This window comes from Aotus nancymaae, unplaced genomic scaffold (genome assembly GCF_030222135.1).
Source record: "Aotus nancymaae isolate 86718 unplaced genomic scaffold, 86718_ANA_hifiasm-v0.15.2.pri h1tg000040l, whole genome shotgun sequence".
Classification (NCBI taxonomy): Eukaryota; Metazoa; Chordata; class Mammalia; order Primates; family Aotidae; genus Aotus; species Aotus nancymaae.
In genome coordinates this window covers 58210607-58236661 of record NW_026988454.1, presented here as the reverse complement: position 1 = coordinate 58236661, position 26055 = coordinate 58210607, and the positions used below count along the sequence as shown (strand labels likewise).

The following is a 26055-nucleotide window of genomic DNA, read 5'->3' as shown; positions in this document are numbered from 1 at the left end:
GAGCCATCCTTAATTTTGTTATTTTCTTCATCTTCTAAATCCAATTAAATACTATATCCTGTGGTTTCTAACTCTTTGATATCTACCAAACCCATTTTAATTTTTTTCCACTTCCTGCTGACCCACCTGGCACCCTAGTCCACTATGATTTTTGTTATAGGCTAGTAGGACAACCTCCTAACTGACATCACACATCCACTTTTGACCATGGAAATCCATTCTCTACATTGCTCCCAGTGTGATCCTTCTGACAAACTATCAATCATTACACTATCTTGCTCAAAATCCTCCAGTGGCTTCCATTATTTCTATGATAAAGTCCACAACCCTTAACATGGCCTACAAACCCCTCTGGGATCTGGCTTCTGCCTAGTAACAGTATGCATACCTAACATTAACTGATCATTTCTTATATGCTAGGCACTGTGCTATGCTTTACAAGCATCATTTATTCTCACAGCAACATTGTATGGCAGGAACCCTAAGCATCATGTTCATTTTGCAGATGAGGAAACTGAATCAAGGAGAGATTATGTAACTTATTCAAAGTTGTAGAGCTAATAAAGTACAGTCCCACACTGCGTAACATTTCAGCTGAGGACGGACCCCCATATGCAACAGTGGTCTCATAAGATTACACAGTTGGTCCTTGAATAACAAGGGGGTTACAATGTCAACCCTCCACACAGTTGAAAATCTATGTATAACTTTTGACTCCCCCCAAACTTAGCCAACAATAGCCTACTGTTGACTGGAAACCTTACTGATAATATAAACAGTCAATTAACACATATTTTGTAATGTTATACATATTATATACTGTATTCTTGCAATAAAATAAGCTAGAGAAAAGAAAATGTTATTAAGAAAATCATAATGAAGAGATCATATATTTACTATTCATTAACTGGAAGTGGATCATCATAAAGGTCTTCATTTTTATGGCCTTCACTTTGAGTATACTGAGGAGGAGGATCAAGAGGAGGGGTTGGTCTTGGTATCTCAGGGGTGCTAGAGGTAAAATAGGTGGAAGGAGAGGCAGCAGAGGCAGGCATACTCAGTGTAACTTTTGTTTTTTGTTTGTTTGAGACAGAGTCTTGCTGTCGACAGGATGGAGGGCAATGACACAATCATAGCTCATTGCAACCTCAAACTCTTGGGCTCAAGCAATCTTTCTGCCTCAGCCTCCTGAGTAGCTGGGACTACAGGTGTGCTCCACTGAGCCCAGCTAATTTTTTATCTTAATTTTTTGTAGAGATGAGTCTTGCTATGTTGCTCAGGCTGGCCTCTAACTCCTAGCCTCAGGAGATCTTTCCACTTCAGCCTTCCAAAGTGCTAGGTGTGAGCCATCCCACCCAACTTAGTGTGACTTCTATTGAAAAAAATCTTCCTATAGGTAGACTCATGCAGTTCAAACCTATGTTGTTCAAGGGTCAACTGTAATTCTATATTATTACTCTATCTCTTCTATGTATAAATACACAAATACTTACCATTGTGTTACAATTGCCAAAATGTATTCAGTACAGTGACATGCTATACAGGTTTGTAGCCTAGAAACAACAGGCTATATACCACATATCCTAGGTGTATAGTAGGCTATACCATCTAACACTCTATGATGTTCAATCAAATATGATATCACCTACCGATGCATTTCTCGGAGTATATCCCCGTCATTAAGTGACATATGACAGCAACTGAGCCAGGTCTACCAAACTCCAGAGTATGTCCTCTTAAGCTATTCACACTCTCCTCAAACTGTCTATCCCAACCATATCGCACTACTTTCAGTTCCTAGAACTCATCTGCTCTCCTGCCCTGAGGCCTTCATACATACTGTTCCCTATGTCTGGAATGTCCCCTCATAAATCTCACCGTTGTATGGATAATATTTATTCATTCATCATGTCTCTGCTTAACTGTCAGTGCCTCAGGGAAGATTTCCCTTACCATCTAAAATGAAATTTTTTATTTGTTTACTTCTTTATGGTCTGTTTCCCTTTGGTATAATGTCAAAATTATCACCACTGGTCCTCAGTTCTCAGAATGACATTCAGCAGGGGTTCAATAAACATTTGTTGCATAACTGCATGCATTAATGAATGATGCTGGGGGGTGGAAACTCCCTAAACTGAAAACTTCATCTATTCACATTACTAATGAAAACAGAAGGAAAATACAAATTTGTTCATCCACTGATATTTATTTAGTAGCTTCCAGGTCCCAACCAATACTCTTAAGAACTCACAGCCTTCCTATGGGAGACAGACACATAAACATGTGTTTATAACACAATGTAAGTAAAGTGCCTGTTACAATTATACAATAGATGCAGAGATGAAAAAAGAGTATAAATCTATAGGGAACCTTCCCAGGAAAGGAAATTCTTCAGTCCTTTTGTAGGATGAGTGAGTCGTGAAATACATATCTCATAGTCTGTGTATTTTACTTATGAAAGGGAGAGTAGCATCTACTACGTATACTAGAGTACTTTACATCTTATTTGATTCTCACAATAGCTCTGGGTTGTTACTCCCATTTTATAGATGCGGACATCCAAGCTAGAAAGTTCAAGGAATTTGCCCAAGATTATAGGCAAGGACATTAGTAAAGGAGTGGAATTTGACTAAAAAAGAAAAAACCAAACAAAACAAAACAAAAAAAAAGGAGTGGAATTTGAGTCCAACTCTGACTCCAGTACCCATTTATGTATCACATTGAAATCCTTTGATACTATATTTCCTGTTTACTTTTATTTTCAATGAAACTCTTTTTTATGTTCTTTTCTCTCTTTTTTTTAACTGAAAGGCCTATAGCTGCAGGATCAATGTAACTCTTAACAAAATTGGATATCTGGTTTTCCATTTTAATATAAATTAAACAGCAAAATGAAAGGTCAGGAAGAGACCAAAGTGAAGTATCCTGACAGCAAAGGAAAGAACTGAAAAACTATAAAAATTACCCATAAAAATATAAAAACTAATGGATCATATAGTCAGTACTCCACCCTTTGCTGCGCAACAGTACTTGACATGCATAATGATGACCCCATTATGGAAAAAACTGGTTGTTATAGTCACTACAGTCTAGAAGATAGAGAAATAATTTTTTATGTTTCAAAGGGTAAATTTCAGTTTCCCAGTATATTAATTCCTCTCTGGTAACTCTGAATAGTAACAATTGTTTCCAAAGTGTTAGTGAGAAGAAAGATCCCAAGATCTTAAATAGAGTCTTCATTTTGTGGATATGATTTTTCTGTTGCTTTAAACTAAATTCAAGCCAGTATATAAAAACTGTCAATCTTAACTTACATAGGTACCCAAGTACATTTTCAATTTTAAAAACCTCTCATATATGACTTTGGACAACACACGTGGATTGAGAAATGTAAAGACTGACAAGCAAATATAAGGTGTTACTGAATATTCTCAATATCTAAAAACTTTTTAAAAAAAAAAAAAGACTTTTAACACACCTTGTAATAAAAGAGAATAAATTACGAACAAAATGGAGGAAAAACTGTAATATTTTTAATCTGCTGCACTCATCTCTTAAATAGTTACGCATGTGAAAAAGAAACAATTCAGACAAACACAGAGAAAGCTGGTTGAGTAATTTGCCATAAAAGCATTCCAATCAAACATCCTACCTGGGTCCACCGTTTCAACATGAAGATGTTTGCTTCTTTTAAGATAGGCTTCTATTATTTTATATAATTCTCTTCTTGAAAAAAGAGAGTTTGCATTCAGAGAACACATCCTGGTTTGTTTGTTTTGTTTTTAAAAACAAGAGAAAATTGTTCCACCACTTATCTTGAACAGGCTGACTAGGAAACATTTAATATCCTTTATCATTTTAGAGGTTTTTAAACGTGAGCCTTTCCACTCAGAACACTGTGACAACGTGAAAAAACACACCGGCTACATTTCCCAACAACATGTAAAAAGAAATATAAGAATATATGAAAGCTACAGTTAATTCCAAGTAAAAAAATCTTTACTTGTTATTAACTGTAGCTTTCACATATTCTTCTAGGAGCAAAGCAGTGTCTGCCTAAAACTCTAGAAAAACACTACTTGTTTACTTACAGAATACGCTAAAGATGTAGCGTGAACTCATAATAAAAGTTCACATAACAACCTAATAGAAACAAACACAACGTGAATAATTGCAAGTAAAATTTCACTGTACTAGGGAGACAGTTGTATTTAAAACGTTCTTCCTTACCTGGATGCTCTTCAGAATAAATTCACTTTTCTCTCTGACATCTTTAAAGGGACACCTCTTAGAAAGCATAAGCAGATGAGCAAGCAGCTTATTCAACCCATCCGAAGACTCAGTATTTGAAAGCCTATCTGATGGACGATGAGGTGTTTCTTTCACCGAACGAAGATACTCGGTTTTTCTCAAAATGGTTTGCCTAATGTTTTCCAGTGCTGTCTCTCTAGTAGTTGAATCTCTACTGCACAGTCCATCCCATCTCACTTCATTCTCTCCTTCAGCCATGGCAACAGTTTTTCCTTTGCGGTCTTCAGTTACCTTTCAGCATGCCCCAAAAAATCACTTTGTATTTTTAAAATAAAAATGTAAAAATAAAATCAGAGAAATCAAATCGTCATAAAAACACATATCTGGGTGACATTTCGAACCACTGGTGCCTTCAGCCGATCTACAAGCTAGATCACCCTCTCAACCTCTCGTTCTACACGAAAGGGCAGTCTTCTTTCTGGAAAAACAAAGTTGGAAAGTTGCAACCTTGCAGCGCTGGCTTTTCTGGACTGAGTCTCGGCGAAGAGTTCTCCTCTGTCTCGCGGGGTCAGCGGATATTCTCACGTTGTGGAGCTGTCAAATCCGTGCTCTGCCCCAAAAGGCTGGTAACAGTTGAACGCCCTTCAGCCATTCGGGGCGTTTTCGTCTGAGCAGCCACCAGGTTCTCCCGAGCGTTCCCACCCCGCCCCTCCTCTGACACCAGTCCCCGCCCTCCGCGGCTCCTCCCTGCGCCTCAGCAGCCGGCCGGGCGCCGGCAAGGAACATTCGCTGAACCCTGGCCCACTGGTCGCAGCGGCCGGAGGCTTGGTCGCTCCTTGGCGGGGAAGGCAGTCTCGGGCAGCCGCTGTCTCGGCGGGCGGCGGTGAAAAAAAGCGTCCCTAGCCTTGCCAACTCCGGACCCCCGGGAAGACGCCACTTCTCCAGTCCCTGCGCCCTCGCCCACCACCGCCGAGCGAGAGGGCACGGGGTGGGCCGGGCAATTCTCGAGCGCCGGGCTGGGCCGCGGAGCTGGCGGGGCTGTGGGGCCCGAGGCTCAAAGCCCGCCCTTCGCCCAGCCCCGTCGGTGGGGATCAGCCCAGAGGGCGGGAGCAGGGAGGGGAAACAGGGTCCTCACCCCCAGCCCCTCCCCTTTCTCCGCCCGGCACAAACCCGGAGCCGCCCCGGCCCCAGCGCCTTCTTCCCCGCCCAGGCAGAAGCGACCCGCCGAGGCAAAGCCATTGGAAAAAGCCCCGCCCTCTCGCAGGCTACCTCCAGACCCCAAGTGCTCGGCGCGCGGCAGTCAACCGCTCCCGGCTGCTACGCATGCGTGACTGCGAACCGGGCGCATGCGTCTCCGGAGGCGCTAAGCTTGCGCCCGGGGGCGGTTTCCGTTGGGGGACCTTTGGAGTCTGTCCTGGAGAAGGGGAAGGAAAAAGTAAGGCGTACGAGTACACTGAGACTTCGTCACACACAAGACAAGCACGACAAAGAAAGAGGGCACGGAAGGACTCTTGAAAAATATTGAGTCTACATTTAAGATCAGCCTAAAAATGGTGACGGCCTCTTTATTACTCTAAATCCCAGATTTAAGTCGGTAGGACGACTTCGCATTGTGGGAAGTGTAGTTTTAATGCTGCCGGCGCGTTTTGTTTACGACAGAAACTACAACCCCCAGGGGCCACCGCGACGTTGCCTGTGGCTACCCGCGAACCCACGGTTAGCGGTGGCCGGGGCTAATTGAGAGCGTCGGCGTGGTAAGCACCGTAGGCTGGATTGTCACCTTTCCTCTGACAGGGTTTTTCCTTCCTCCATTTCCTCTGGGATTTTGGAAACAAAGCCATCTAGGGTGAGCTCCCTTAGTCTAGGGATTTTTTCCAGTGACTTGCGTGGGAAAGACTAGTCCAGCTGCCCAAGCCCGGGGTGTGGTGGGTGAAGCGAGGATTTGGGGATCCTGATCTCGAAGGTCGCAGGAAGCGGCGTAAGGCCAAGAAGGAAGGATGCTGTGGAAACTGGCGCTTTGCGCTGCTGCCTCTGCTTCCGCCCTTTCCTGTGGACACGCGCGGGGTGGATTAGGGATCTCTGTGCATTTGTACCTTTGTTTGCCTTTGCTTAGGGATGTTCTGGACCTTATTTGCTCAGTCAAATGAAATCTCAGGCAGGGCTTTGAAAGCAAGTTGTCAAATCCGTCTTGTACGAGACTACAGGGAAAAGAAACCCCAGTCTTCCTAGATAACAATTCTTGCGAGCTTTAAGGATACCTTATGAAAAAGAAAGCAAAACCGTAAAAGTCTCCAAAACTTAGTCTTTTCAAAAGATTCAATCATTTGTTTAAAATTACTGCTTGCTTTTAAAAAGTCATTACTTGAGAAAAGTCGAGGTTTGAACGGCCGTCAATGGACTGATAATAAGTGTAGATTTTAATTCTTCACATTGCAGAATTACATTGCACTAAATTCTAAAAATTTCGTCTTGCTAGGCGCTGAGTATACAATGAAAAAGAGAAACCAGTGGTTAGACATACAGTTAAAATACTGTATGACATCACTGGATGGCTAGAAGGAGATCGCTTAGCCCGGTCTTGGAGAGTCAGGGAAATCTTCATCCCAGTGGAAATGAAGACCAAAAGAACAGCATATGCTAAGGCCCGGAGAGATAGAGTACTTTCAGGAAACGTCAATAAGCCAAATCATATATACTTGGCAGCTGGGGAAAGGGACGGGTGCTTTTTGTGTATTAATGTACTTTGAAGCTACAAAGAGACAGGTATTGTGAATTATTTACATCGTTTCTGTAAGTGAGCTATTTTGAATAGATGCAAGTTTTGATGAATTGGTCTAATTTTAAAAACCTTGTTACATGCTAACACTTATAGTTTAAATCTGAACTTTAAAAAGGGAATAACTTAGGAGTGTGATTTAAAAAAACAAAACCATTCCATTTTCATCTCCTTTTTGGGATCATCATCCTCTATCCAGCCCATAGAGAGTAGGGTCATTTCTTAAGGCTGGGTGCCTTTTTATGCCTTAGTTAAATATAATCTCATGTATACCCTGTGTCAACACCTATGACTCTCACGTGAATAGCTCCATTCAGCTTCACCTTCACCTCTCAGCTTTCACATATCTATCTCTTGGATATTTCTTCTTGGATGTCTCAAAAGCATCTCACACTCAACATACCTAAAATCAAATGCAGTTATTTCCTGTGAATCTGATTCTTTTCAGTATTCCTTATTTTAGCAAAGGGCACTACTGTCGGCTTCTACTTGTGTAAATTTGAAAGCTAAACATTATTCTTTATTTCTTCTTGCCCTTCATACTTCTATGGCCAAATTATTACCAAGTTCTGTCAATCTTATCTCCCAAAATATCCTTCAAATGTACTTTTCTCTCCACTTTTCTTCAAACTGCCATAATCTCTCAAGGCCACTACAGTAGCGATTATTCACACTGGCCCTCCTCCATTAGTTTTCTGTTATAGCTGCCATAGTGATTTTTTGAAACTGCAGATCTGATCAGATTTTCTCTTGATTATAACTATTCAGTGGTGTCCCATTGCTGTTAAAATAAAGGCAAAACTCCTTTATAGAGCCTAACATCGACTGCTGCCCTTTCAGACTCAATATACTGCTCTCCAGATCAGCCATACAGACCATTTTTCAGTCATTGGTTCTCATATTGCATTTCACCCATGCATTTACTCAACAAATATCTGTTTATTGCCTTTCATGTAACGGGACATTGAGGATACAGCATTGAGCACAACATATAAAAATTCCTACTGTTACAGAGCTTGCATTCTACTGAGGAGAGATAGTAAACCAATATGTAAAACACTTAGTAAATGAAATGAAGACAAATGCAGTGTAGAAAAAAACAACTGGGGAGGGGAATGGGGAGTGCCAGAACATGAGGGGCAAGGTTCACTTATTTAAATAAGGCGTTAGAAAACGCCTAATCCAGAAGGGCACAATTGAGGAAATATGAAGAGGGAGGGAATAAACCATGTAGATGTCTGGGCAAGTAGCATTCTGATGAAGATAAGTGGTGCAAAGACCTTGGGCGGGAGCTTGAGTGCACGTGTGAGAAATAGCAAGAAGGCTAGTGTGGCTGGAGCACAATGAATACAAAGAATAACGTGAGGTGACAGAGAAAGGAAGTAATAGTAGGAGGACAGGTAGGTGACTGAAAGGACTAACATTTTTAATTGAGTTGGGAAGGCATTGGAGGCTTCTGCGCAGATGTGGGCATGATCTGACCTTTTAAAAATGACTACCTGCCTTCCTTTCCTTCTTTCTTTCTTTCTCTTTCTCTCTCTTTCTCTCCCTCCCTCCCTTCCGACAGTTTCACTCTTGTTGCAATGGCATGATCTCGGTTCACTGCAACCTTCACCTGCCAGGTTCAAGCAATTCTGTCCTCAGTCTCCTAAGTAGCTGGGAGTACTGGTATGCACCACCATCCCTGGCTAATTTTGTATTGTTAGTAGAGACTTGGTTTCACCCTGTTGGTCAGCCTGGTCTCTAACTCCTGACCTCAAGTGATCCACCCACTTCAGCCTCCCAAAGTGTTAGGAGATTACAGGTGTGAGCCACTGCACCCAGCCTCTTTTTCCCTGAGACAGAATCTCACTGTGTCACTCAGTCTGGAGTATAGTCATAGCTTACTGCAGCTTTGAACTCCTGGGCTCAAGCAATCCTCCCATCTCAGTCTCCCAGATAGCTGGGACTACAGGCACGTGCTAACATGCCCAGCTAATTTTGTATTTTTTCCTTTTTTTTTTTTTTTACTGAAGTTGCATTAAAAGTGGAGATAATTTTGTCTTTTTGTAGAGACAGCGTCTCACTATGTTGCTGAGGCTGGTCTTGAACTCCCCAAGTGATCGCCTCAAGTGATCCGCCTGCCTCAGTCTCCCAAAGTGCTGGGATTAGAGGCATAAGCCACTGCACCTGGCCTGAAGTGAATACTTCTTTTAAATTATATTGAGCATAGACCAGGGGGAAGCAAGGGTAGAAGCAGAGAGATTGGTTAGGAAGCCTAAGTAATATACCAGGTGAGAGAATCTGGATACATTTTAATAGTATAGTGAACACATTTTGCTGACAGATTGTGTGAGAGTAAGAGTCAAAAATGGCTTCACAGTTTCTAACCTGAGCAACTAGAATGGAGGAAGTGGCATTTACTGTCATAGGAAAGTCTTCAGATTTATGTATGGGAGAGAGAGGAAAAGTTGGTATTTTAGTTTGGCCATGTTAAGTTGAAGAGGCCTCTAAGACATTCAAGTTGAGATGTGGAGGTGAGGAGGCAGTTGGATAAATGTGTCCAGAAGTGAGGAGAAAGATCTGGCAATAGATATAATTTTGGGTTTTATAGTAGTGTTTCGATAGTAGTTGTTGATATCACCAAAAGATATATTCCATGGAGTTTGGGTAGATTTGGAGTTCTCTGCAAAGGTGACTGCGAAGGAGCAGCCAGTGAGCAGAGGAAAAGCTACTGTTCAGTAGGTGTCCTACTAGCCAAATGAAGAAAGTGATTAAGGATGAAGGAATGATAAGTTATGTTAAATGTTGCTCTAGGTCAAATGAGATGAGGATTCATAATTGACTATTACATTTAGCAACGTGGAGGTCATTGGGATCTTGATAAGAAACTTTTGGTGGAGTAAAGGGTACAAAAGCCAGATGGATACTTTTATTTAAGAGAGAATGGGAGACAGTGACTATGGATGCAGCACTCTGATACTGTGTTCTTTGTCCAGACTGTTTTAGCCTATCTTTGACTCCTCTTTCTACAGATCTTTGCTAAATAATCATATTCGTAGAAGTGTCGCTGATATAATTAAATACCCTTGTAAATAGACCAATTGCACCATAAACCTTGACTTGCTCTTACGTTACACATTAGTTTTACAGTTGTGCCATAATTTGATTTAAGTGTGTTTATTTCAGTAGAGCTTAAGCACCAAGAGCAGCTACTGTGCTTGTTTTTGTTCATCATCTTATCTCTACCTCTGAGTGCAGTGCCTGTACCTAGTACAAACTTAATAAATGTGTGATGCAAGGATACAGGAATGAATGAATGGAAGAATGATACAGTGCCATAGAGCTTTCAAAGGTATTGCATATTTACCTATCCTTTACAAAAACACAAAGTAACTAATGGATGGACAAGAGTATGTTATAATAAAAATATTTTAAGAAATTTGTCTTAAAAAAAAGCAAGGCTGGGCATGGTGGCTAATGCCTGTAATCATAGCACTTAGGAGACCAAGGAGGGCTGATCACTTGAGGTCAGGAAATTGAGACCAGCCTGACCAACACGGTGAAATCCCATCTCTAGTAAAAATACAAAAATCAGTCAGTGTGGTGGCAATCACTTGTAATCCCAGCTACAGCCTTGGGATGCTGAGACAGGAGAATTACTTGAACCCAGGAGGCGGAGATTGCAGTGAGCCAAGATTGCGCCACTACACTCCAGCCTGGGTGGACAGAGCAAGACTGTCAAAAAAAAAAAAAAAAAAATTAGCCAGGGTGGTGGGTGGTACATGCCTGTAATCCCAGCTATTCAGAAAGCTGAGGCATGAGAATCACTTGAACCCAGGAGGTGGAGGTTGCAGTGAGCTGAGACTGTGCCTTTAGGCTGGGTGACAGGATGAGACTGTCTCAAAAAAAAAAAAGAGAAAAGAAAGTTTACGGAATCTATAGCTTAGGAAATGTAATTACTGTTCACATAAAATTTTATTTAATGTGATCAGTTTCACATTGTTTAATTCAGAGTTCCTATATTCATAATGTCTGCCTTTTTGCCAGGCATGGTGGCTCATGCCTGTAAACCCAGCACTTTCGGAGACTGAGGCAGGTGGATCACTTGAGATCAGGAGTTTGAAACCAGCCTGGCCAACATAGTGAAACCCCATCTCTACTAAAAATACAAAAATTAGCTGAGCATGGTGGCACGTGCCTGTAATCCCAGCTACTCAGGAGGCTGAGGCAGGAGAATTGCTTGAGCCTGGGAGGCAGAGGTTGCAGTGAGCCGAGATCATACCACTGCACTCCAGCCTGGATGACAGAGTAAGACTCTGTCCCAAAAAAAAAAAAAAAAAAAAAAAGTCTGCCTTTTTTGCTGCAACATATAAATAGATGTTATGGAATTTAGAAGAACTTCTTTAGATCAGTAAATTTTCACAATTACATTTTAGAAGAGTAGATAGGGAACAAGATTGTTTGATGGCTGAAAAGAGATATTGAGAGGTTTTGCTAACTTTGGCAGTGAAGCAGCATAGAAGTTCCATGAGACCATGGACTTTGGAGCTAGACCTTGAAATCTATGCCTCTGCCATTTACGTTATACAAATTGCCAACCTTTTTAAAACCCCATTTTAATCTATAAAATACAGTACATATTATTATACATTTCTGCTCTTTGAATATACCAAACTTAAGATTTTCACATGGCTGCCTTCTCATTGTTTTGAACTCATCTCAAAGTCCCTCTTAGAGAGGTCTTACCTGATCATTCCAGCTAAAGCTGCTCACCTGTTACCCTTTCTAACTTTCACCCAAATTATCCACTTGAACATATTTATTTATTTCATGCTTATTATCTTTTCTTCCTCATGAGAATATGAGCTCCTCAAGAGTGAGGACTCGGTCTTGTTTATCGCTGTACTCCCAGTGCCTTAAACAGTGATTTGCACATGATAGGTAGGTGTTCTCAAAATTCTTGCTGACTCACTGGCTGTACTACCTACCTCATAGACTTGTTAAGAAGACAGCACAAAATAATGCATGTATTGCATCAAAGTGCTTGGTACCATTTCCTTTGCTTGTATATTTGTTTTCCTATGTCCTATCTGATTGTAAAAAGTGTTGAGACATCTGCTTAATACCCTAAATGTATATAAATAATCTATTATATTATCATTATTGATAATAGTAGCTAATATTAACAGTGCATTTACTCTATGCCAGGTCATTTACATAGGTTATCTCTTTAAGTGTCATGTTAAACCTATGAAAGGTACTATTATCTCCATTTTTACACATAAGGAAGCTGAGGCCTAGAGAGTTCAAATAACTTGCCCCAAAACACATAGTTAATAAAGCCATGCCAGTCTGCCTCCAGACAAGGCTTGTGTTCTTCACTTCTTTATAATGTTCTATTACTTCCACAAAAAGGTTGAGTATGTAATATGTGGCTTAGCACAGTAGCTTTTTTCTTTTTCTTGGTGCCAAGCATGGAGTTCAAATATTTGTTCTTCTGGCTTTCCATTAGAAATACTTTCTGCTTTCTGGCCGGGCGCGGTGGCTCATGCCTATAATCCCAGCACTTTGGGAGGCCGAGGCGGGTGGATCACGAGGTCAAGAGATCGAGACCATCCTGGTCAACAAGGTGAAACCCCGTCTCTACTAAAAATACAAAAATTAGCTGGGCATGGTGGTGCGCGCCTGTAATCCCAGCTACTCAGGAGGCTGAGGCAGGAGAATTGCTTGAACCCAGGAGGCGGAGGTTGCGGTGAGCTGAGATCGCGCCATTGCACTCCAGTCTGGGTAACAACATCGAAACTCCGCCTCAAAAAAAAAAAACAAAAAAAAGAACTTTCTGCTTTCTTTATTTTTTAAGTAGTTAATTAATTATTATTTTTAGAGACAGGGTCTCTGTTGCCCAGACTAGGGTGGAGTGATGTGATCATAGCTCACTGCAGCAGCCTTGAACTCCTGGGCTCTGCTTTAGCTTATTGAGTAGCTGGAATTACAGGTGTGTACCACCGCAAATGGTTAATTTTTTTTTTTTTTTTTAATAGAGACAGGGTCTTGCTATTGCCCAGGCTTTTTTCTGCTTTCTTGAGGTGTCATTTCATCAGCTCTGGTTATTTACATTACACTTGTAAGTGAAAGAATACAAACTTACCCTGAATTCTTTATATTGATTGCATTTTTATTGTATTTAATATCTTGGGTGTTAGAAAGTTTCCAAGTTCTTTTAATGGTAGCCCAATGCAAATACTAGCTGGGCTAAATTGAGTTAATAACTTCCCAAATCCACCACAGCCTATTTTTTAAAACTTTATGTATAATACTAGATTGCAACTGTGACCTAAGCTCTCAGTTTTTTCCGTGTAACTTTTGGTAACTCTCTTAATCTTTTTTTTTTTTTTTTTTCTTTTTTGAGACAGAGTCTTGCTCTGTCACTCAGGTTGGAATGCAGTGGTGCAGTTTTGACTCACTGCAACCTCCACCTCCTGGGTTCCAGTGATTCTCATGCTTCAGCCTCCCGAGTAGCTGGGATTACAGGCATATGCTACCATGCCCAGCTAATTTTTGTATTTTTAGTAGAGGCAGGGTTTCACCATGTTGGCCAGACTGGTTTCAAACTCCTGACCTCAGGCGATCTGCCCACTCAGCCTCCCAAAGTGAGCCATAACATTTGGCTGATCTTTCTGGACCTCACTGTCTTCCTCTGTAAAATGAAGGGACTAGACTAGATATTTTTCTTTCTATTTCTAATTCTAAGGTCTGTAGTTTGCATTAGGTTTCACTTTTGTGTTGTATGGGTTCTATGGGTTTTGACAAATGTGTAATGCCATGTACCCACAGTTACATAGTATCATATAGAATAGTTTCACCACCCTAAAAACTCCCATTGTTCTGCCTATTCACAACCACTGATCTGTTTATTGTCTGTATGTTTTGCGTTTTCCAGAATGTCTTATAGTTGGATTGATGTAGTATGTAGCCTTTTAGACTGGCTCCTTTACTTAGCAATGTGCATTTATGATTCTTTTATGTTTTTTTATGTTGCTTGAGAGCTCATTTGTTTTTGTCACTGAAAAATAATCCATTGTATGGGTATATCACAGTTTGCTTATTCACCTTTTGAAGGACCTCTTAGTTGCTTCCAGTTTTTAGCAATTATGAATAAAGTGTCCTAAAAATTTATGTGCAGGCGTTTTCTGGGCATAAGTTTTTAACTCATCTAGGAATGTGATTGCTGGATCTCAGATAACCCTATGTTTAGCTTTGTAAGAAACTCACAACTGTTTTTCAAAGCAGCAGTACCATTTTATATTTCCCACCAATGAATGAGAGTTCCTGTTGCGCCACATCTTTGCCAGGATTTGGTGTTGTCAGTGTTTTGGATTTTAGCTGTTCTAATAGGTATGTAATGGTATCTCATTATTGTTTTAATTTGTGATTCCCCAGTGACATATGTTGAGCATCTTTTCATATGCCTATTTGGTGCCTGTATATCATGTTTGGGGAGGTGTCTGTTCAGATCTTTTGTCCATTTTTTAATTATTCTTACTGTTGAGTGTTTTTGTTTTTTAGAGGCAGGGTCTCACTATGTCACCCGGGCTGGAGTGCAGTGGCACTATCATGTAGCTAACTGTAACCTCAAACCCCTTGGTTCAAGCAGTCCTGCCTCAGCCTCCGAAGTAGCTAGCACTACAGGCATGCACCTCCATGCCCCACTTACTATTGAATTTTAAGAATGCTTTGTATATTTTGGACACAAGTCCTATATCAGATATGCATTTTGCAGATATTTTCTCCAAGTTTGTGGCTTTTCATTCTCTTAATAGCGTCTTTTGCAAAGCAGAAATTTTTAATTTGAGTGAAGTCCGGCTTTCATGTATCATGCTTTTGGTGTTATATCTGAAAAGTCATTGCCATACCCAAAGTCATTTTGTTTTGTGTATATATTTATGATCCATTTTTAAGTTAGTTTTTTGTAAAAGGTGTAAGGTCTGTGCCTAGATTTATATTTTTATTAATAAAGTTTCTGCTGGATCTGAAATTATTATTTTAATCAATGATATTAAAAGGTGAAAAACTTTTTTTTAATGACCATTGTACTGAATCTGTGTAACTATATTGGTGCCATTCTTCAAAACTGTTCTTTGAAAGAGAGACTTAAAGTCAGCCTAAAGATGAGGCCAGGGAGAGCTTTATCTGGAACATATCAGGAAAAAGGACTAACAGTTCCATTTTAGTTATCTATTGTCAGAATGTGTGGTTGACTGAGTGCTGTAAGTGCAAATTGTTAGGAAGACTTTCTACAATTAAGAATGTTATTCTCCAGTTGAATTACCTTGTTATTTGTCTATATTGCTGTTTCTTTGCTACTTTTTTGCCTAGTCTTACAAGGTTGCAAAAATTTACCTGTGATTTTTCCACAATAGTTTGACCCTTCTCTACAATGAATCACTGAAACCCTGTAAACTTAAAATATCTCTTTCTATAACTGACTTCAACTTAAGTTTTTAAAGGAGTTATTTGCTACATAGTAACATAAGCAGTTTTGCCTCTAAATGTTTCCTTAGTTTGTCTTTTGGCTTTTGAAAAATGTCTTGTCAACCAAGTACTATATGTTTACCTTTTTGTGTGGGGTGTGTGTATTGCCCAAGTGAATCATAAAGGCTCTTAAATTTGAATCTGTACATTTTTATTTTTAAGTTTAAGAATTCAAGGTTGATTTGAATTCCTGAACAAGATTGATTCGAATTATATTCTTTTCAGCCTTTCAAAAATGTACTTTCTGAAACAGTGTCATACATACTATTCTCAGAGTACCATCCGCCTTTTTTCTATGTTATTTTGCTTGCATCTGTCAGGAATAAATGAATAAACCACTTACATCAAGTTTACTCTTCAGTATTTTCTCCTGTTTTTCTGTTTTTGGTGACTCAAAATTTATTGTAGTATGCTTTGAATGACTAAATCTCCAGTATTTCTGATACATATTAATGGATAGATTTTTAAAAATCATTAATTGCTAAGTCTATATTCATTTTACTCTTCTTGAAAGATTTGTGAGCCAACTCTAGCATATATACCCAACATACAATATGAATTTTATAAACCAGTCTCACTACTGACTTTATTCTTATTTTTCTACTTATTTTCTTATCCACATTTTATGTGAATATATACATATATAGGGGTAAGATACTAAAATTTTGCATCATTTTAAAAAGCATTACATATTTCAAACAAAAAATAAGAGTAACAAAATAAATACCCTGTTAAACTACCCCTTGAAATGAACAAATGTTAACATTTTGCCTAATTTGCTTTAGTTTAGTTTTTTCTTTTCAATGAAATAAAATATCACATATGTTTGAAAGTGCTCTTGGCACAGTCATATATTGTCTCTGCCTTTTAAGAAAATGTTACATAGAAGACATCTTATTATCTGTAACTTGCTTTCTGTTTTACTCAACAGTATATTTTCAGAGCTTTTCTGCATTGCGAAATGTAGATCTTGTTTTTAAATTTTAGCTGGTATACAGTTTGTTTCATTGTATCAATATGATACAACTTATTTACCCAGGCCCTATTAATGTTTTTTGTTTTACAGAAATTTAAATTTTAATATAGTTTTATCATTTTTCCTTTTTTGATGTGTAAATTATCTTAAGAAATCTCTTCTTACCCAAAGTCTGAAACATCTTCTATATTTTCTTCTAAAGCAAAGGTTTGTTGTTCACATGTAGGTGTTCAGTCTAGCTGGCATTTGTTTTTGTGTTTGGCATGGAGTAGAGATATATGTTTATATATTACGGTGTCGATAGCATATTATCCTGGCATAGTCAATATTGAATAGCCAATTCTTTCTTCATGGAAATGCCCTCTTTTTTATATAGCAAATTCCCACATATGTAAGTGTTTATTTGCTCTCTTTTTTATCAATCCCTTTGTCTCATCTCAGGCCTATACTACTATTTTAATGACTAAAATGCTGTAATAAATTTTAATAACTAGAAGAACAGCCCATCTTTTTGTTCTTTTTCACAGTGCCCTTACAGATTTTTATTTGCCATTATTCCTATCATTCATGTAGTTTCTGATGCTATTGTGCAAATGTATGTTTTGAAATTACATTTTCTAGATAGGTTATCTAGATAGGGATCCCCAACCCCCTGGCCATGGACTGGTACTTCTTTGTGGCCTGTTAGGAACCAGTACACGCAACAGGGGGTGAGCAACAGGTGAGCAAGTGAAGCTTCATCTGTGTTTACAGCCATTCCCCATTGCTTGCATTACTGCCTGAGCTCCACCTCCTGTCAGGTCGGGAGTGGCATTCGATTCTCACAGGATCACAAATCCTACTGCGAACTGCGCATATGAGGGATCTAGGTTGCATGCTCCTTATGAGAATCTAAAGCCTAATGATCTGTCACTGCCTCTCCACCCCCAGATGAGACCATCTCGTTGCAAAAACAAGTTCAGAGCTCCCACTGATTCTACATTATGGTGAGTTGTATAATTATTTTATTATGTATTACAATGTAATAATAATAGAAACAAAGTGCACAATAAATGTAATGGGCTTGAATCATCCCGAAACCATCCCATCCCCACCTTTAACCCAGGTCCATGGAGTCTCACTCTGTCGCCCAGGCTGGAGTGCAGTGGCACAATCTCGGCTCACTGCAACCTCTGCCTCCTGAGTTCAAGTGATTTTCCTACCTCAGCCTCCCAAGTAGCTGGAATTACAGGCACCCACCACCATGCCCAGCCAATTTTTGTATTTTTTGTAAAAATGGGGTTTCACTGTGTTGGCCAGGTTGGTCTCAAACCCCTGATCTCAGGTGATCCACCTGCCTTGGCCTCCCCAAGAACTGGGATTACAAGTGTGAGCCACTGCGCCTGGCTAGAAAAATACATTTTTATTAATTAATTAAGCTCCCACCTCGGCTAGCCAGGAAAATCGGGTTTTGTCCTTTTGCCCTCTGGGCTATTTGACAACATACGCTGTTAAGACTTTAACAGCTGTGCCAACAAGTCTGGTTTGAAAAAAAAGTAAGGGCTTAATGGTGTCTCTCTGCAGCCTCTCAACATCTCTGTGCATCAGTAGATTACTTCAGCCTTTCGAAACAATTGTTCACCTCAGACATGTGGGTCAAAAGTCACTGTAGTTAACATACTGAAGCTTGCTAATAGGAATAAGAATTGAAATTATGACTTTGGTGCTCTCAGTACCAAGGAGAGAAATGTGTATGGCAAACCTGTGTTTGTATTGTTTTATCACAGAATAACTCAGGCACTCCATTCAGTAGCTAGCACTCTCTCTGATATGAATGGCATAGACATCTTCCTTTTACCTTATATTGCTATGACTTTTCAGTAGATTTTGTCTTGGAACTCCACATAGCTTTTAATTCATTTCGGTTTAGCAAGCATTAAGTATTAAATTGGGTGCTGAGATTACAAAAATGAATGAGACTTTGCTCTCTGTCCTCAAGGCTTGCAGTTCAATGGGGAAGACATGAACAGGTTATTGTTTTATTATATATTAAACATATAGGTATGCACAGAGGAAAGTTAATTAGCCCAGCCTCAGGAAGCCAGGAAAGGGAAAGCTTCATGGTCAGTTTAACTGATGAACTGTGTCTTTCATAATGGACAAGAATATTTCTGGAAGAGAGAACAATATGAACACTAGAAATATGTTCACTCAGCAGGAGCAGGAGAAAATAACTAGATAATGAGTCATGAGAGCCCTGTATGCCCTGAGAAGGTCTTTATTCTGCAGTCATTGAAGAGTTTGAAGCATTGAAGTAACATGGCTGGATTTTAATTTTAGGTAGATCACTCTAGGGGTACAGTAAAAGATAGTTTTAGTGAAACACAATTAGTCGTAGGAAAATCACTTCAAAAGGCTACTGTAATGGTCCAGGCAGTAAATGATGAGGGCCTAGGCTAGGACATCTAATAGTGGTGGTAAGGATGGGAGAGGATAGTTGATTCAAGAAGTGTTTTAGGTGTTGACGTCCTCAGAACTTGAGGATGGGGAGTAGGAGGATGATCCTATTAAGTGATATTATGAATATAGGAAGAAAAACTGTTTTTAGGCCAAAGATGGTATTCTAAGTTTTGGGTATACATTTGAGGTGCCTTTGGGACATTCAAGTAGAAATGAACTCTGTTAAAATGCAGAGAAATGGTAGTCAGTACTTGCTAAAAAATTATTATCTTAGGCAGAAGTAAAGAACAAATAAGTCAGTGCCAACTCCAAAGTGATATTGTCTCTTAAGAAGAGCTGGACCTGCCAGCCACTGTGGCTCAAACCTATAATCCCAGCACTTTGGGAAGCTGAGGCAGGCGGAGTGCCTGAGCTCAGGAGTTCGTGACCAGCCTGAGCAACATGGTAAAACTCCATCTTTACTAAAAATACAAAAAGTCAGCTGGGTATGGCAGCATGCACCTGTAATCCCAGCTACTCAGGAGGCTGAGTGAGTCAGGAGAATTGCTTGAACCCAGGAGGTGGAAGTTGCAGTGAACCAAGATCATGCCACTGCACTCCAGCCTGAGCAACAGAGCGAGACTTCATCTCTTAAAAAAAAAAAGGAAGAAGAAAAAGGTGGGGGGCGGAGGGGGAAGGAAGAGGAGGGGGAGGAGGGGGAGGAGGAGGAGGGGAATGGGGGCCTAGAGAAGGCATTAGGTGTAAAAATTAGGTTTGTGCAGGAGCAGTATAAAGTTATAAGTAGGTTAAATGTGGGAAATCAAGCATTTCACTTTGTGAAAATCATGCATTGTTTATAGATTACCTATTGGAGACATTAGGATTATAGTATGATATAATGTTAAGAAACACTGGATATAGTAGTTTTTGATAGTTCAAAAGAGATTTTTTGATTTTTTGGTTTCTTAGTATCATTATGCACATCAGTGATTTTACTGACAAAAATTTGGATGAAATATCCAAAATTTAAAGATTTCTGATTATCAGTAATAGCCAACATTTATTGAGTGCTTATTGCGTACTAAGCTCTATTCTAGTACTTCATGTTGATTCATTACATATAATTATCTTAAATAGGTAGTCATATTATTCCCATTTTGTAGATAGGAGGAACATTTAAGAAACTTACTGCAGATCACACAGGATTTATTCCCAAGGAGTTTTGCTGCAGAGCCTACCTCTTAATCACTATGCTATACTTTGTTATCAAATAGTCTACGTTACAGGTACATGAAAACATGAAAATGCATTATACAAACAAAAGTCCTTACGAAGTTAACATTTCTAGACATTAATATTAAAAAGATTGCCATATTCTAAGATGAACCTTTTCTGCATTGCCTGCAAATTGATGCATATGTTAGGAAAGTCTCCAAAAGAAAAGTGCTTAGGTATATAAATAATTGTTTTTCTTTCTGTCCTCAAGAAGTGTTGATGGTGATTATCTTCGGGGAGGGGAAAGTAGTGGGTATAGTTGGGAATCAGCAGTCCAGGAACAGAAAATTTTTTATTTTTCATTTTGTGATTTTCTGTGCTGTTTAGGTTTTGTTACCTGTGGATATTAAAAAGAACATGTTAATGGGGGTTCTGTATAATGGGATTATGGGCTACTTTTTAAATGTTTTAAGTTAAATATTTATGGCACACAAATTATACTAATAGATATCATCCCAAGAATTACTAAGTAGGTTGACATTTATATTCAGTGGATTTTACACAGTTCCACAAAGAAACAGTATTGTTATAAAATGGTTAGAAGCATAGTGTCACTATAAAACCATTATTTCTTTGTTTCTATGGGGAAAGTGAATCTTCATTTATAGATAGGGATGTGGAAAATGTTAGTTCACTTTCTGCAGTCTTAGAAAATTCCTGTACTTACACAGACACACACATATACACTCACTCGCTCTCTCATAGGTAAACATTTGATCTGAGGGTAGGATAGTTTTCCTGAGTGAAAGAGGTGCTCTAGTAGGGTATGGCATGTGGCAGGGATGAGAGTCAGATTAGAATTTTTGTATCAGTTGCTCTAGACAGGACTGTGTTGTGAGAAGGACTCTGAGGACCTTAACCCACTAAAAATGGGGAAGTTAGCAGTGGTCCTTTGAATACCTGGTTTATTTGTAAGTCACACTTTTGGATTGTAAAACTCTCTGTAGTGATCAGTTGGTGTTTATTTTCATTCTAAAGCAATTTTGGCCGTCTAACAACTTATTTGGATGATGTGCTTGCTGTACATTGAAATTTGCAGTTTTAAAATATCCCAGAGCAACCATGATGTGTAATTTGTGCAGAGTTTGTACTACTCTTGGAATAGATGGGGAATGTATGTTTAAATTAGGAAAACACTGCTTTTCTGGAAAATTATAGAAGTTCTAAAAGAATTTTTTTCACTGTGGCATTGTTGAGAAGGGATTAATTTTTCTTAAAAAGAGCCAGGATACTCTGGATATAATGAAAATATTAAGTTAGTGTTTGTGGCCTGTGAACAAAAGAGGGAATATCAGATGTCAGGACTGTAAATAATCATCCTTGGCAGAAACAAAGTTTGCTGTTTGTCTTTTTAAGTCTGGACAGTTACCAGGGCCTGTGGTGAATTTTGCAATTTCTTTATCAAAATCCCAGAGTGTGGAAGCATTTACATAGAGTCTAAGGTAGAGGTATTAGTGGTCTGATCTTACTCTTTGGGGTTCTTGTTTTAAAATGGATGAGACTTTTTATATTTAGAGGAATTATAAATATGGTTAAATGTGATGGAAAGGGAAACAATTTTATAATTTTTAATAGTGTCTTTGTTTTATAGTTATTTTAAAAATAAATCAACACCTATATGAAATTATATAGTACGTTTGAGAACCCTAAAATAACCCACCCCCAGAGATTCTGAGTGTTCAGCATATAGCTTGATATGCATTCCATCAACTGTATTTCAGTGGCTCTAAGACACATATTTTTAGAAATTCTGGAAATTAAAAAATGTCTAAAATAGGGAAATGTCTTGGTAATCATTATTGGCCTCAATTGAAGTCAGATTACTTCAGAAAGGTTTTGCATTTCACTCTGCCAGTTATTTGCATTACTACCAATCTGAGACCACTTTAAGTTAAATTCTCTGCCTGAAATATTTTTTTGTTTTGTTTTGTCTTTGATGGTTTTGATGTGTTTTGTTTTTGACCTCACTGGTAATATGAATTCAGACTGCAAAGCTAAGTAAGTACTGTCTTTTAGATAAAATTCCTTCTCTCTTGTGTATAGTAGAGACTTTCAGGTTTCCTTGCTGTCTCTCTGAATGCTGGGTTTATCCTTCGTTTGCTTATATTGCATTCATAGCCCTTTTGTTGTTCTAGCTTTACATGGGAGGCCTCCTATTTGGGGTATTTTGTTGTTTTGGTGGTGGTGGTACATAAAAGAATAATACATCTTATAATGTATTGTGGCTTAGATTTGATCAAAGACTAATCAGACACTTGCCCAGGCCCCTACTACCATCCTTGTTCAGAAGTTGCTTACTCTTATTGTAGACACACTTCTAATAAACTCAATGTCATTGTTACACATTTCTTTGCTCATTCCTTTAGTGATCTTCAAACTTTAATTTACATAAGAATTAGTTGGGTAGTTAATCCAACTATTTCTGGGCCTTAGCCCTAGAGTGTCTGTTTCCGTGGACCTTGGTGAGGCCCAGGAATCTGTGTGCTTATTAAAAATAAACATCCTCAGGGTATTCTTACCTAAGTGACTGAAGGACCACACTTAGAGATATAGACTGCATACTGTGTATCTAACTCAATACTTATGGCTTCAGCTGCCATCTATATATATTGATGACTTCCAAATCCTTATCTTTGTTTTTATTATTACCTACTAACGGAGCCAGCTGGCACCAAATCCTTATCTTTAAACAATTCTTGAGTGTCAAACTGATTTATACAATGGCATGTCTCTATTAAAGACAGAAGCCCTCTGAACCAGGATACCTAGGTTCAAATCCCAGCTCAGCCCCTTTATTGCTGCATGACCCTGGGCAAGTTGCTTAACTTCTCAGATGCCTCACGTAAAAAGAAGTTAATACCTCGTAGTGTTGCCTTCATGATTCAGTGCATGTAAACTTCTTTGACTAGTGCCTCACGTGTAGCAAGCTCAATATAAGTGTTAGCTGATTTTTTAAAAGATGTTACTTCACAAGCACCTAAATTATGTCTAAAATGAATCTTTTATACCACCTCCACTGCCCTCAGAATCTGTTTTCTGCTTTGGCTACAACTTTATTTCATTTTTTCCCTATCACAAGTTTTCCTTGTTCTGGTCATAAGTTCTGTGAATTTGACATCCTAATTTTCTCTAGTTTTTCTCCTCTTTTCCATAGGATTAATAGCAGGAAATATCTAAATAGAACCACTTCTGGCTGGGCATGGTGGCTCACACCTGTAATCCTAACACTTTGGGAGACCAAGGCGGGTGGATCACCTGAGTTCAGGAGTTCAAGACCAGCCTGGCCAACATGGTGAAACCCCGTCTCTACTAAAAAAAATGCAAAAATTACCCAGGCATGGTGGCACATGCCTGTAATCCCAGCTACTCAGGAGGCTAAGACAGGAGAATCACTCGAACCCGGAAAGTAGAGGTTGCAGTGAGCTGAAATCTTGCTATTGCACTCCAACCTGGGCGAGAGAGTGAGACTCCATCTCCAAAAAAAAAAAAAAAAAAAAAAAGAACCACTTCTATTGCTTTAGTTCGGGTCTTTATCATCTCTCACATAGAGCTCTGGAATAGCCTCCTACCTGTACTTTGAGCCTTTGGTTGTTTCTTTCCATTCTTATCTCATGAAAGTCTTTATCAAAGTCAGTGTGATCTTGCTAATCCTCTGCTGTATGGCTTTTACTGCCTACAGGATAAAATCTAAACACCTGTACCTGGCATACAAGGCTCCTCAGACCTGGTTTCTGCCTTATCTTCCGCAATATTCAGGCACTATACAACCTTCCAGCCTTAGTAAATTACTCATAGTAAATTGCTCAAAGCACTGGATTGTCTCTTGCTTTCATAATTTTGCACAGATAAGCAATATAGTATGGTGATTTAGAGTGTTAGCTTTAGAGCCAGACTGCAAATCTGATCTTGCCACTTAACTAGATGTGGACCTTGGAGGAAACAGTTTTTTCTGTGCCACAGTTTCCTCATCTGTAAAATAGGAATAATTGTGCCTCATAGCATTGGTATGTGGATTTAGTAAGTTAATTCACAGAAGTTTTTAATAAATGTGAGATATCATTTTTATTATTGCCATGCTATTCTGTCTGTGCACTTGATCTTTTCTTCTGCCAATTCTCTCACTTTCTTTTGCTTATGAAATGCTATTTATTCATTATTCATGTCTTAGTTTAAGAACTAGCTACTCCAGGAAGTCATCATTGAAATCCCCAGACTCTGGGTCAGAGGCTTCTCCTTTGGATTCCCATAGCACCCTGTGTAACATAATTAAGTTGTGAATGTTTCAGGGACTGCCTTGGATTGTATTTTTCATCTCTGAATGTTTAATGAATGAAACTTGATTGCTTTGTTGTTTCTTATTTGCTGTAGGTTGGGAAACCAATTAGAAATGAGTGTTCTGCTAGAAACAAGTAGGTAGACAGCAAGGGAAGAGGTAGCAAGAGGTAAAAAGACAGAAAACAGAGTCTAGGATGATCTGAAACTTTCCAGTGAATGGATGAACAATACAAGTATCACTCTGGGTTCCTAAGTATCATTGTGCATAATTAAAATACTGTGATGCTATCCTTAAGTCATCCTAAAGATTAAGTTGTGTTGAATAATATACTCTGCCTAAAAAGAAGGAAAGCAGTTTAAACATTTTAGAAATATTTCTTTTAAAACTAGTCTAAATAAATTTTGGTATGAACTAGGCAAGCCTTAGTTATTTAACATTGTCCGATAGCTCATTTTCCCTTGGGCAGCCTGACTAATCATAAAGTCCCATAATTAATTCTGACTATTAAGTCTGTTCAACCTGTGGAAAAAAATATCTAAAGGCCTAGAAAGTGGGTTTATAGCAACTAATCTGAGTACCATTAACTTTTAAATGTAACATTTTTGCTTTTACTGAGTTTCTGAACTCCGTCTGTGTTTACTAAGTTTGCCATCAACCATTCTAAAGAGAAAAGTGTATGGTGGCACACACTTGCTACTCGAGAGGCTGAGGTGGGAGGATCGCATGAGCCCAGGAGTTTGAGGCTAGTCTAGGCAACATAGTGAGAACCTATCTTGATTGATTGATTGATAGACGGGTAGACAGAAATGGTTAAAGTTCAATGAAAATAAGTATAGTATACATTTGTCCTTATAAACACATTAAACATCAAAATGTTGAAACCCTTTCAAAATCACTTATTTTTTAAATTTAGAACTTTTTGAAGAAATATTACCAGTAATATTTTAAAATCCTAAGAATTTTGATTTACTTAAATGACATTAAATTAAAACTTGTATGTAAAAGTACATATCAAGGCACAATATGTGTTTTTTTTTTCAATTGGGACAGTATTTACTGATTTGCTGGGTTCAACCATAATAAACATTAGCATAGGGAGGTAGGAAAAAGTTGTTGACCTAACAAATTAGTTTCAGAGAATTCATTTTTACAAATATTTTTTGGATTAGGCCCTGAAGATACAATGCCTGTTTGCAGAACATAGGAATTTGGATTGTCGGGACTTAGAGAAAAAAATAAACATAATTTCCTTTCTGAGTTTTTGTTGAGATAAGAGACATGAGACCCTTACAAATGAAAATATGTAAGTGCTTCCAACAGATATTCATATAAATAATTGATACTCTAAATCTCCAGCTGCTTTCTACCTCTTTGGAAATCTAGTTGAGGAGAAAATATTTTATTAGTTTTTTTTCTCATTATAAAAGTAATACGGTTCATTGTGGAGAATGTTTTAGAAGATAGAAATAACAGAAAATCTGTTGTCCATCTATTTGCATTTTAATATTTTAATCTTATTTGTACCTATTTTTGTCCTTTTAAAAATAGGCTATAATTATACAGTTTTAT

General features: G+C 38.7%; 2 protein-coding genes across 8 annotated transcripts in view; one reads left to right on the top strand and one right to left on the bottom strand.

Annotated features, from left to right (window-relative positions):
• The window catches only part of SESN1 (sestrin 1), a 108325-nt gene extending 103395 nt beyond the window's left edge, over window positions 1–4930 (bottom strand). Inside the window, exon 1 of the mRNA XM_012438390.2 lies at window positions 4231–4930. Coding sequence (XP_012293813.1) covers window positions 4231–4509 — 279 coding nt within the window. The 5' untranslated portion in view covers window positions 4510–4930. The remainder of the gene's footprint in view (window positions 1–4230) is intronic.
• Window positions 4931–5653: 723 nt separating this feature from the next.
• Window positions 5654–26055, top strand: part of CEP57L1 (centrosomal protein 57 like 1) — a 45503-nt gene continuing 25101 nt past the window's right edge. The window contains exons 1-2 of one of the 7 annotated variants that reach the window (XM_012438399.3): window positions 5654–6005; window positions 17448–17503. In XM_012438399.3, the coding sequence (XP_012293822.1) occupies window positions 17501–17503 (3 nt within the window). In that variant the 5' untranslated portion in view covers window positions 5654–6005; window positions 17448–17500. The other 6 variants (XM_012438396.3, XM_012438394.3, XM_012438395.2 and 3 more) reach the window with 6 other exon arrangements.